At 35.7% G+C, this 14,363-nt stretch overlaps 1 protein-coding gene across 1 annotated transcript; it reads right to left on the reverse strand.

The window, feature by feature from the left end:
* Nucleotides 1–3,930: 3,930 nt before the first annotated feature.
* On the reverse strand, nucleotides 3,931–11,185 carry LOC146170363 (ornithine decarboxylase-like). Its single transcript, XM_083388436.1, has 9 exons — nucleotides 11,054–11,185; nucleotides 10,114–10,287; nucleotides 9,224–9,396; nucleotides 8,201–8,335; nucleotides 7,460–7,631; nucleotides 6,303–6,444; nucleotides 5,699–5,829; nucleotides 5,044–5,170; nucleotides 3,931–3,980 (listed from the first exon to the last, which is right to left on the reverse strand). The coding sequence occupies exons 1-9, from the start codon at nucleotides 11,183–11,185 to the stop codon at nucleotides 3,931–3,933; spliced, it is 1,236 nt and encodes a 411-aa protein (XP_083244562.1).
* Nucleotides 11,186–14,363: the final 3,178 nt, after the last annotated feature.

Here is a 14,363-nt window from a genome sequence, read left to right on the forward strand (position 1 = left end):
TGCACTTTCTAGTCGTTTCTATTTTGAATAGAAACGAGAGGAAACTGCGAACACGATCTAAGCTTGTCTAACCGAGCACCAACTACAAGCTAATTTATCACGTCTGAAAGCTAGATAAATAGATGCACGCAAAATACGGCTAATATAATTCAGCCACTGTGCACTGAAATAGTTTAAATCGCTGCCGCGCCAATAAACCCCCCTCAGGACTGTGAAGTGACCGCTTATTATTTTAAACAGCGCTAAGTTCTTGAAGGCTTGTCTAACTAAGCACGTACCACCGAATAATTTATCACGTCTAAAGCGAAAGGGATTCCACGCACACGGATGCTACAAGTCAGTCACAGTAGGCTAGCTTCAAAATAAAGTTAAATCTCTGTCACGCTGAAAAGATCCCTTAGGACTTCAAACTGACCGTTTACTACTTCAAAGCGGCACTAAATGTCAACGTTAAGGCAAATTTCTAGGCTTGTCTAGCACATAATAGCATTCCACGCATATTACATATATAGTACAAGTCAGTCACACTACTCACACTACCTTCGAAATAAGGTTAAACCTCTTCCGAACCGAAAACGTTTAATGAGGATTTAAGTTGACCCCTTACTATTTGAAAGCATTGACCAGGTTAACATTGCAACCAATTTTTTTACTTCTAGAATCTAATGGAATTTCTCGAACAATACACGGATGATACTTGTCAGTCAAAGTAGACTAGATTAGGAATAAGATAAAATCCCTGTCACACCAGAGAACTCCCTTAGGAATAGTAACTGTCCACTCAGTACTTCAAAGTACCGCTTTTTAGTTGGAACAAATTTTTAAGCCAGTTTAAAAACTAATGGCATTCCACGTATAATACATACAGTACAAGTCGCTCACAGTGGCTGCCAATTTGGTTTCAATTTGTGCACAAGAAACTGCCCTAGGACTTTAAACTGGCCACTATCTTCAAAAAAGCAGCACTTTTTGGTCGGAACAAGCGTTTGGGTCTGTTTGAAACTAATAGCATTCCAAGTACAATACACGGATAGTACAATTCAGTGACTGTAACCTAGAAATTCGTTTAAATCTGTGAAAACGTCCTTAGGACTTAAAACTGATCACTCACTTCTCACACCGCTCAGGTTCAAAATGCAAAAAAAATTTTTAGCTTTTTTTTTTAGTCTTTAAACTCAAAGAATTCCTCGAGCAATACATTGGTGGTTCAAGTCAGTGACAGTAGGTTCGAAATTTGTTTAAATCATTGCCAAACTAAATAAGTTACCCTTAAAGCTGTGCGTCAAAAAACGTCCTGACCCTTTTAAACTGGCCATTCACTACTTCAAAAAGCAGCACTTCTTGGTTGGAACCAAACAGCTGTCTCGTCGTTGCCAAAATAAGGCCTACTCTCAACGCGTTCGGGATTCAATTTGTCAAAGCGTGTGTGATTCAAGTCACGAACGGAAGCACAAAATCGTTACCGATCCATCCCCTATGTCACTCGCTCTATGCTATGCACGTCAATTGAGCGCGACTCGGTAAGTTATTCGCGGTACATTTACACACTCACACACGCTTTCAAGGATTAGGTTCGTTTAAACTAGTGGTTCCTTAAGTGTGCGTAATTATAGCAAAGGGCTGCTTTAAACATTTAGAAATTGGATTTTGAGAATACAATAAAAACTATTTTTGAAAGCTGAATAACAAAAATTAGTATCAGTATTTTAGTTATTAAACATTTAAACGTATTGTATAGAAACGACGCAATCCACAGTATCGATGGGATAAAAGTGATAAGTGGGGTCTGTTAGCGTAATTATAAAGCTTATTACTTCAACAAATTTATGGGTAATACTATCACACTGATTTTGTTCTTAATGCTAGATTTTACTGTATAACAGTGTGTTGTTTTGTTTTCAACTGATTGTACAACATCCTTTTATGGTATGTACAAAGGGGTAATTCATATCCTAAAAGTGCTTCCCAAGTTACGGACATTAAAAAGATTTAGAATCACTGGTTAATACTGCTCTAAGTGATTACTGGGACCAATAAGTTAATCTGTTTATCGCAAGAAATGAGGCTTGTTCTATCTAGTGTATCGTAACCACACTAAATATTAGTCTAACAAATCAGCAAGAATCTTTATTCTACAGTTATTGTCTGCGACGGATTCCTGACAAACGAACTTTTACAGGCCATCTTGGGAATTGCTCAAAAACGGCTTGATTTAATAAAACTAAAACCTCCATGAATTATTAAAAAGCGAGGCTGGAGTTTCACCCAAACTGCACTATTTTCGCTTCAAAACAGTGACGAACGCGTACTTTCCACTTTGCACTGCGTATTGGTTTACGTCTGCGTTGACCGCATCATTTGAAGCGTCATGTGTCGCCTAATACGCAGTACTTCGACACGCGTGCCGTTAAAATACATTTCCTCTCTGTTCAAAGTCTAGCTGGCAAACCGCTTGGATATTGGCACCCGCAGGATTATTAACTGTATCCTGTTGTTCTGAGACAATGTGCCCAGTGCGCAATGAAAAAGGCGTAATGGACTGAATAATAAAGCATGAGTTGTACTGAATGATACGGTGGTTCACGAACCTTTTTTGAGGGCGACCCAAGTTTTGTGAACACCTTGCGATCCATGTACACGTAAACTAAAGTATAAATACGTTTTTAGGGAGTTCAGTCAAATCTTAGCAAACAATAAAAATGTTTTGATGGGGTTTTACATCGGTGACCTATTTAATAACCAATTAGATCTTTGGAGCATAATGGTTGGAGGTTGTAGTAAGACGTAATAATTCATTCAAAATGAATAAAGAGTTATTCGAAACGTTCAAGATGATACCTACTTCTGTGTGGGCTACGATATTCTTATTACAATTAGATCTTGTTTTCAAATAAACTTGACTCTAACTTTTACATTATTAAACGAAGTGACTTGTATCGCAAACTGATTATTACACAATAATTTAGTTAAATAAGATGAAATCAAGACGACAGTCGTGTGTCGAGAAGGAACGCACTTAAATAAATAGAAAAATCTCATAGATAACTTTATCAGTCTAATTTTGACAGATTAGAATCGTATTTGCGCCACAATTGTTTTAACCCTTGCAACACATGTACTAAACGATGTTGCATGATATTAAATGTAAAATGAGAGACAACTTCAAAATAAGTACAAAAAAAATTGTTAAGATTTCAATAATAGACCGCTTAATAGATAGCTATAAAACTTTAGGGGATTTCGCGCTTTTGGAAAATTGTTCAATTATGTGATTAATATTTAATGATGGACTTTAATTTCACTCCAGGGAATAATGTTTCACTTTTTGTCTATCAAATTTATTTCTTTAAGGCAGTAAAGTTCTCTAGGAAGCCCAGTAAGATTTAGCGACTAAATAAATGTTGTACTCCCCTGATGGACACTATACCTTTTATGCTATTCCTTGCGTGTATTACCATAGCAATATGCTACCACATCCATAAATATGTTATCACATTCATGTTTAAAATGGTTTCAAGTTTAACAGACTAAAGACATTTTTAATCGGAATTCAATTATGATAAATAAAAGTCAATTAAACAACACAGGACTTACGTTGATTAAAATGTGATTTAGTAGAAATCTGATAAGACTTTATTTTGCATATACCTATTTAATGAATGCTCTAGGTCTAAAACAAACAAAAAAGTGGAAACATCAAATCAGATCGCAAAAACACACGTGGTCAGTGATTGGCATGAGTAGTTCAGACTATCATTTTATTACAATTTATTTTGCATCTGATGTTAAAATGTGATCGTATTAATGCAGTTAAGAGGCGAATCAGGAACTTAAAAAAAAACAGTAAAATATTGTAAAAGATGTCATGAGGTAAAACGTTAAAGTTTGGAACACGTTTGGAAAACAATTTAACTTAACGACTTTAGTTGATTACGTCTGGTAGCAAGGAAGGATATTCACACATATTTTGTAGCTCAGCCCTGTAACGAAATAATAGTGTTTTAGGCAATTGCTGCGATACATGGGGTACACTGATACTTCTAGACCATTTAAATGAATATTAATAAAATATGAAATTATAAATTAAACCATATACATTGCATACCATTTTTCTCTACTAATGAAATACTTTGCTTTGCAAGTTTGGAAACCATTAAATCCAATAGCCAGTGTGGTTGAGTAGCATCCCATATCTGCCGGAAAAAAAATATTTTTGTAAACGTCTTCCATCAAACGGTTATGTTAGATAAACTATAGGCCTACTCATAATTTCCTATGAGGGAGGAGTGAGTCGGGAAACAACCACACGCCAATGCTTGCCACATTCTGTTAGTGCAAGCACCTTCATATTTATTCAATGATGCACACACATATGTGTTCAACAACTGTGATCTATAGTCCTTCTGAAGTTGCTTTTTGTCTAACGATAAAGGCTTACGTATCATTAGTACACCGAAAGTCATTGCAGACTTATAACATATAACAGTTATACAAGAACGAAAGTTTTTTTTAGGGGGAGCATAATTTTTTTTCAACAATTATAGCCTAAATCTGAATTCTCAGTTTGACGTAGAACGGTCAATACTCAGCCAAACGTGCTCAGATTTGTTTTTGGGTTTTTTAGACGCAACTCAACAATTCCAGGGGGAACTCAACAAATTCCCCACAGAAACTTAACAAAAAAATCTGTTTTTTTAACAATCCTAATTCACATACGTGTACAGCAACCAGGACCGAGCCTCTTTTTAGACAACTATAACGTCTAACATTTCATAATACAACATACTATCGAATTAGTTGGTATAACAAGGGCCCCGGTATGGCCGGAGATCGAGTTCGAACCTCACCAAAGGCTAGTTGTTTATCTAGCCTGCTCTGCTTGGATCATGATCGACTGGTTAGTTTGGCATTACTTTCGGTGTACAAATGATGACATAAGCCGTAATCGTTGGTCAAAAAGCAGCTTCAGAAGGGCTAGATCACACAGTTGTTGAACACATATATGCGTTTATCATTTATTAAAAAAAGAAATGATATTTTCACCTTTCCAAAGCAGCCATTCTCCCACTTGCATTTCTGGAACTCTAGCGCTCCTAGTGATCACATCGATGCCATCACAAGTGGGACCGAAAACAGTGGTTTGGAAGACTTTACGATCAACATTATTTTCCTGCAAAACACAGTTAAACAACTTTAATAAACTAAGCATGTGTTTAGGAACACTAAACACGGATCTGTTGATTATCTTTAGTAGAAAGAGAGTGGCCCAAATAATAGGTACTGCACTGATGATGGCAAAAGAAATTGCCGAAACGTTTGCAAATAAAAGAATGAATCTTTTATCTATTATTTGGGCCACTCTCTTTCTACTGAAGCATGTGTTGTTGTGTATGTTAAAACATTTTGCTAGTGCAATTTTAGTTATGACCGAATTTTAATTTTATTACATGTCTGCATTTTCTGTTGTTAAATTTTTTTGGTAGTTTCGTAATTACTTGAGTGTTCTGACGTGGCATTTATCGATTGCTTCATTATTTTAAATGTCTGAAGAATGAAGTAGCACTTACACTTTCGATTATCAAAATTAAATAAAAAAATGTGATATTCTACCAGATATCACATTGTTTTTCTTGTTATGACAAACGTGCGACTATATATTCACAAGTGTTAAAATAAGCATGCCCCGGTTGGTAAATACCTTGGCAATATCCGCATTTCGGTCTGTGTTTTCGATAAGGGGGATGGGATGGTCGTATGGTGATTCATCTCTGTAGAACACCTCGGCAAAACTATTGAAGGCTCCATCGGCAATGTAGTAAGACATTCCGCCTTAAATTAAATGCAATATTGGCTTCAAATCACTAAACCATTTTGCTTGCAAATATTTGTATTTTTAAGTTGTACAAAAGTTAAAGTTATTTGTTATGTTTGTGCTTCTGTGAAGCATAATGTACAAGAGGATATCAAAATTATTCGGTTATACCAAAATTATTGCCTTTATTTGTATAACAGCGTGTGGTTTATGTTTTAGCACAATTGATGGTAAGTGTCAGATGCTTAAAACATTTTTTTAAATTAGGCCTAATTTAATGAAATAATGGCCAAGTTTAACTTCTACGAAGCATTATTATGAGTGGGAAGTAATTTGCAGATTTATACATCTGCAATGTAATTTTAACGCTGTTACTATACGTTTTGTTTCCTTTTAGCAGAACTATGGAAATTATCTAGAAAATTCGACAGGTCAAACAGAATTAAGTGAACACCTTAACCAAATCTTTATTTGTTCTAATGTATGTTACTTTCTGTTTTCTTCTTTCCATAAATACACGTAAGTAGGTTGAGCGATTGTCCGGCGAAATATCTTCCAGGTTCAGACACAATTTTGACGCCGCTAGAGGGCGGAAAGTGCTCCTCGAGTGATTCCCGAATAACTTTGGCCATCTGAAGAAAAACAAAATAATATAATCTTTATAATTAGTACACCGAAAGCCATTGCAGGCTCACCGAATCTGTTGATTTATGATGCATGTAGAGCACACTAGAAAAACAACTAGCCTGTAGTGAGGTTCGAACTCACGACCTCCGGTCAAGCCGGGACCGACGCTCTACCAACTGAGCTATGCAGGCGCAGAAGGGAACGAGTCGAGAAACAACAAAATTGTCCCGGCTTGACCGGAGGTCGTGAGTTCGAACCTCACTGCAGGCTAGTTGTTTTTCTAGTGTGCTCTACTTGCATCATAGATCAACAGATTCGGTGAGCCTGCAATGGCTTTCGGTGTACTAATTATACGTAAGCCATAATCGTTGGTCAAAAAGCAGCTTCGAAGGGCTAGATCTCATTTATTAACACACATACGTGTGAATGCTTCATTGATCTTTATAAGAATTGCTCAAATCAGAATATGTGCATTTGCAGTAAGTTTTTTGCGTTTAAATCCGTTTTACTTATACTTACATAAATAATGGTTCTATTGGAACTAATATTAACAACTTAAGACCTTTCTCTTCTTCTTTGTAATTTATTTCTCTACTACCGATAGATAAGGTTAGGTTATATATACAGTATATAAGATAATATTATCAGCACTCTATTTAACCCAGTACTAAATATTTCATTTTAAAACTCCAAATAAAAAACAAAAAAATACAAATAAAACAGGTAAAAATTAATTTTAAACAATTACAGTTATTATGGGTTAAAGTTCAAACATGTTTTGCTAGATATTTAGGGCAAAATATATATAGGTCAAAGGTTATCTATCTAACCATAAAACTAATAAAAGCAGTTAAAGTTCAAACGTTTTTCCATTGATGAATTATTCCAATTTGTATTTGTCTACGGAACATGTGCGCTCATTCTTTGAAGATTGTACTTTACATTGGCGGTGGTATTTATTTTACAACGCCCTCACGGCTAATAAAGTTTGACTCATTTTTGAAATTATCTAAAACTTACCGTTTCCAATGATAGAATCTCGTTGTCTTCAGTTGTCCCGGGGAATCCTCCTCCGATGTCCAGGTAGTTGAAATTGAATCCAGAAGTTTTAGCGAAGTCGAAAAGTTCCCTGGCTTGAGCGTTGGATTTCCTGTATGATTCGACATCAGGGTTGCCGGACCCGCAATGATACCTGAGAAAAAAATATCAAGATGCAAAGCTCCAACATAAACATACAGATACTGGTTTACACACAATACCTTCGGAAAGGTTGACCGAAATTAGACGGCCTGATAAGGATTATAATCTAGAATAACAACTAGCCTGAAGTGAGGTTTGAACTCACGACCTCGGTCATAACGAGACCGTCACTTTACCAACTGAGCTACACAGGCTCACAGAGGAGCAAGTCGAGAAACAAGCATACTCCAATGCTTGCTGCATCATGTTCGTTTATACAGCCTTTTTTAAAGGGAATCAACAGCCCTTATTTCCAAATGTGTTTTTGTTACCTGAAAATGCATGTAGCATCAGACAGCAAGGAAAGTTATGTTTGGTCTAGACTGAAAATTTTAATTGAGGTGGTCGCAAACTAAGCAATTAGTGAAATTTAGTGTATCCTCACACTATTAACGTGCTATAATATGCTACTTAACGTAAGGAAATTAAAATTTACCAATCGTACCATCCTAATAAATATATAAGCAAAAAGTAAAGCAATCCACTCTAACAATCATGTTAGATTTGCCATCGTTAACTCACGCAATGCCAATAATGTTTAGGTTCAGTTCCTTGGCTTTTAGAATCAGTTCTTTGCTGTGTTCCACTGTGGCTCCGAACTTGGTGGAGAAGTTCGATGTTGCTGCTGCATCGTCCACGAATAAACGGATTACAAGTCTGAACGTAAACCAATTTAATTAGTTGGTCTAAAGGCTACGTGTATTAAGGCCCGTTTACACTACAGGTGCACTGAGCTGCGCTGGGCGTAATTTGCATTTAAATTCTATTGTGGCGAGCGTTTCATGCTTTGCTAAACTCAAGCCCCGTGCAGCAGCTAGTTTAAAAATACGCTTTGGAGCGATTTTCACGCTTTGCTAAATTCAAGCCCCGTGCAGCTATAGAAATACGTTACGTTTGGAGCGATTTTTACGCCCACCGCAGCTCGGTGCAGCTGTAGTGAAAAAAATTTCACGCCCAGCGCAGCTCAGTGCAGCTGTAGTGTAAACGGGCCTTAATGCTACATTCAGGTAAGTGTTTCTGAAATATTTTTTCGGTTCGATTCAATTTTTAAGCGTATGCATAACAGCAAAGCTTTGGCGAACCAATTCTCTTCACTGAATTGTGCGGCAGGAAAACTTAAAGGCATCATTGCACAAGTAAGAATTTAATTTAAATGAGTCATGTCTGCATGTTGCTTTCACATAGTTCTCAAATTTTGAAGAAATCTCACAAGGCAATCTCAAAAAATCTAACTATGTAGAACTACTGCAGTTGGCGACCCAACTAAATTAAACGGTCATCAAATTTCAGGTCTCCACCCATAAAACTGTTGTAGGTGATCGTGCAAATGACTTAAACATACTGCACTATATTTCTTAATTTAGTTTACTTCGCGAACGAGTATTTTAAAACGCACACAAAACACTTTGTAGGCTACTAAACACAGTATATAAAAATACCCAAATTCAGTTACATGACACCCAGCTATCTGGCTTTTCTAAATCACAAATAAACGCAAGTTAAGTCAAGAATTTGTTGCTATTTTTATTCAAAACTAATACTCACTTTGCTTCGGGAAAATGCTTTTTAACCTTCAAAAGCTCCTCCATGTTGTCAAAGGTCATCTTCTTGACGTCATTCCTTCTCGCGTGGCAAAGATGGGACACAAGTTTTGTCGGGTTGGCGTAAATGATCCTGTCCGCAGCTACACCGCAGGAAAGTACGTGGTTTATTTCGTTCTACAGAAGAACAACAAGGCTTGGATTTTAGTTAAATTGAAATTCGTTTTACTTTTTGATGACTTCATACTTTGCGTAGAATACGTTATTTATGTAACCTATTTAACATTTGTACAACGGTTTGTATTTGTTTAGTTTCTATGAGTAAAAAATGGTCACAAAATCCTTAGTAATAATTCACTGTTCTCCCACAATATGAGTAAAAATATAGCATTTCAACACCCTTACACAACCTTAAACTATCTAACGTTGAAATACTTTTGTATGGGCTTAGATATTCATTTTACGTCTAGCTTCAACCTCTTAATTATTCCAAAATGTTTGCAAAATGCTTCCTACTTATATGGGCTTTACTATTCATTCTACGTCTAATTACAATCTACGCCTATTGTAGTAAGATTTATTTGAAAAGTTTAAAATGTGCTACCTATACTTCTCCATGGGCTTTAAAATCCATACTACCTCTTATGATCACCTCTAGTAATCGGCCATTGTCTTATATCTACTCCTACTCCTGTATGGACTTTTATATTTATTTTGCATCTATTTACAACCTCCAGGAATTATCTTAAGATTTATTCGAAAAGTTCGCAACATGCCACTTTTTTCTCTACGAGCTTTGCTTCTCATTTTATACCTACAAGTTACAACTACAACTTCTAGTAATTATTCCCCAAACTCTTTAAAGTTTATATTTACAATTGAACCCTACAATACCTTGCTAGCGCAGTCGAATCCACAGCCTAGAGCTGCCAAGGTGCTTATTAGTGGAGTTAAAGGACAGGCCTTCACGGCGTAGTACGGTTTCACGTTGGGGAGTTCCCGCGTCCAGCGCTTATATTGGTCCACAACAACTTGAAGATCGCACACGTAAAATGGTTCGTCCCAATCCTGTGGATAAGTTAAGTAAAAACGTTTTAGAATTTACTCCTATTGCAATGATATCATTTATTTACTTGTTTGTAAGCTATACTATACTGGATAAAGCTTAAGAACACGTGAAATTTTGACTGTTCAAAAGTGACTTTGTAAGACAGTAATTTAAGCTTTAAAAAAACAAATCAAGAGTTTAATATTTTCCAAACCTAAAGTACTTTTACAGCTTTATTTCAAGCTTCATATACTCAATTGTTCTCTGTTTAGGTATTTAAAACCTTTTCATAATAAACAAAATCTTGTTTTCGACTTACAAAGCAATTGATACTGTTCAAATATAAGATTGGTTGGTGTCTGCTTTATTAGATAAATTAATAAAAGGCCTATTACATCATTCAAGCAGTCGTTCCTAAAATTTTAGTTTGCCGCAAAAATCAAAATACAATCGTAGCAAACTTTCTTCAAAATGACAATTTCATAACTTGACAATCACACCTAATATACGGCAAGAAAAAAATCAATTTTCTAATGGACTCCTGTCTCATCGTCATATTTTTTAGGGTACCAATTAGTTCCCGATAACCTTCACCTCATCATAATTAAATTTCAATCATATATTATTGGGCTAACGGCCAATGTAGGCCTATAACACAAAGTGCAATGCCCTAAACGTAATAACAAAATATTAAAATGTTTTGCGTCTCACTTGAGAATCTTTTAAAACAGTGGTGTGCCCGAAGCACAACGCTTGTAAATCACTACTGGTCTAAAGCAATCTTACCTCGCGTTGCTTATATTGCTTGATGGTGTTTTTGGCAGCTTCTATCGCGCTTGTTTCATTTTCTAATAACGTTATTTTCTGTACTCGACTTCTCATCAGAGGCGCGATGTAAAAGTCGTTTTCCAAATCCATTCTGTGATTAGTGTGTATCTCCTTAAGGTGGTCTCTAAGTAATCTAAACCTATCGCAAATACTCAATGAAAGATACACACGCATATGTGTTCAATAACTGTGATAGCTCTTCTGAAGCTGCTTTTTGACAAATATTACGGCTTACGTATCACAGTACACCGAGAGCTGTCGCAGACTTACCGATTCTGTCGATCAATGATGCAAGCAAGGCAGGCAAACAAATAACTAGCCTGCAGTGAAGCATCATCGACAGATTCGGTGAGCCTGCGATGTCCCTCGGTGTACCTACAGCAAATACATCCATATTAACAGGTCAGATATTCATAAGCAAAATTAGTGCCATCTGTATACCTTGAAACAAATGTTACGCGGTGCATGAGCGCTATCCTTGTTATTGTTCAGTCCAAATTTCTTCATGAAATGAAAATTATACAAGCTTGTTTTACTTACACTTTGTTCTAAACCTGGTCATTTTGACGGACTCCTGGCTGTTTCAATTAAGTATCCTAATCTATAATTCCAGACTTTGAATTAGGCGGGCTTACCAAACAACTTACAAAAGTCGCACATCTCAAAAATAGTACACCGAAAGCCATCGCAGACTGATCGAGTCTGTTGATCTATGATGCAAGCAGGGCAGACTAGAAAAACAACTAGCCTGCAGTGAGGTTCGAACTCACGACCTCCGGTACCGTCGCTTTACCAACTGAGAAACAACCATACGCCAATGCTTGCTCAATTTGGTAGTACAAGCAACCGCATTGAAGGGGATCCACAGTACCATATCATTTATTCAATGAAACATTCAGACATATGTGTGTTAATAGCTGAGATCTAGCCCTTCGAAGCTGCTTTTTGACCAACGACTACGGCTTACGTATAATAAAAATAGCTTTGCATTTGGAAGAAAAAAGCTAAATCTACAAACTTGCAATCAACTATCTGTCCGCCCGATTTTTTCCAAAAGCAAACCCATTCCTTGACTTGCTAGCTGTTACATCGCAAATATTTGTGGCCCACTTGGTTTCAAAACAAACGCTCCGGTTAGTTGACATGCATTCACTCTGATGCGATGACGCGTGTTAGTCATTGGTTGTTAGAGAGGCGATTCCGGCCAGTCATGATGTATGTGCGCGTATGTCGTATAGTAAACAAAACCCTAAGGCTTTTCGACACATATAAGGCCTGTATTATTGTTACAAATAATGTCAGAAGATACGTTTTGTTAAAGACTTTATTTGTTTTCATGGGTAAACAGAAATATTTTAGCTGTTTGTTTTAGTTTGAACATTTTACAATGTAGCCTAAATTATATTATCACAAATGATTATTTTAGTTATGTAAATTTCATGGTGATAGCAGATATTAATTAATCCAGTTAACCAACGAATACAATACAATGTTTCAATAAAAATAACAGTTTTGTGCAAAGGCAGCGTTGTGTAAATTGTTTAATTGAGTCGCATTGATTCTACACTAAGTTTTATGACCCATGTTTGTTGACATGAAGCGTATCTAAATACTCTTTGTAGCACCATAAAACAATAACGCATAAAAAGAATACACCCCAGTCCCCAAGAACAGTGAAATATTAATCTCACACTGTAAGATATTTTCCGGACTAAACAAGCTTGCTTTTCGAAAAAAAAGAAAAATGCCGGCTTTTTTTATAGCGGAAATACGTTTTTACAAACTTTTAAACGATAAGCGTTGCCATATTTTTAATTGGATTTCTTTTAAAGTTTAAAATTAGAAATGGCGTCAACAATTAGTTAGTAAAGTAAATGTAGATATGTCCGAAATTAAGGTGGAAATGTATCAGGAAACTATGTCCACTCTTAGTTACAGGAAATATGTCTTAAACGAGAAACAATTTAAACGGTAAATGTGCCTATAATTTAAAATGGATATGTGCTTGAAATTTACGATGGGTCTATTTTAGTTGGGTAATGTGTGCACATAAACAGATGCGGTCAGGGTGCCTAATTTCTGAATAACTCGGTAATTACCGTTAACATTATGATGTAGAGCTTATACACACTGCCATTATTTTATACTCAACCAGTATTTCTACACATGTCGCAATTGAGCCTTTTGGTTGTTTTAAAATCGAAGCAATGGGTTTGTATTACTATAGTAGGGATTATTGATACTTGATGTTTTTTTCTGATACTGATATTCGATATTTTAGGCAAAATCTGTGACTGTTTGAGCAAATACCTAATGACAGCAATATTACAGTCAAATATGCTAAATAGTTAAAATTTAAAAGTACCATGGTAATATATACAGTACAAATGGTAATGTTGTGTTGCTTTGCGTTGCTAAGCTTATTGAATCTTTAACGTAATATTCTCAAAGAAATTTTTGAACCGATAACATCGTACATCCCTAATTGCTGGTGGTATATGATTTAGATTCAGGTTGGTGAAGATAAGAAATTGGCAACTGTGACTTTTAAATATACACTTTTATTTACAGGGACAAAGCGTCTACAGTCGGCAAAAATGACTTACAATATAAATTATCTTTTGAATTCTGTAATGCAAATTTTCAATTATAACCAGTTTGTCTCGAAAACTAATTTATGAGCACTTTTATTTCTACTAATTGCTGCTGTGAATAAAACACAAGAAAAATTAAACAAACAATGCATTGGGTTATAGCGTCTGTTTTGAAATTATCTCTTTCATACTACGACACAACTAATTTTATACAAAAAGACGGTAAAATAACGTGCCCGTTAAAGAAAACAAATTTAAACTCTAATAACTTGATACATCACAAGTTATACACACACGAATACTGGCTTGTGCCATAGAATCTCATAGACGAAACTGAAAACCAAATGGTTTAATTTACATGTGTTTAAATTTACAGGTCTAGCAAATCCATTCTCCTGTCTTTGAACAGATTGACGGCGTTTAAACATTACGAAGCTTGAAGCAATGGGGTTAGTTCACATTAAAACAATAGAGTAACAGTAAAAACCAACCACCAGCAAAACTCAGATTTATTTAAAATAAAATGATTTCTTTTGAATTCATTTCTTTCGCTTTGGTATCTTTTTTAAATATTGATACAGTATTATATCTTTAAATATTTAAATATTACATCGGACTGTTTTGCGTTTCGTGTATATTGCAAACAGCCATATGTTGAATTCAGTGCTGTTAAG

This window comes from Ascidiella aspersa, chromosome 1, assembly GCF_963924565.1.
Source record: "Ascidiella aspersa chromosome 1, kaAscAspe10.2, whole genome shotgun sequence".
Taxonomy (NCBI): domain Eukaryota; kingdom Metazoa; phylum Chordata; class Ascidiacea; order Phlebobranchia; family Ascidiidae; genus Ascidiella; species Ascidiella aspersa.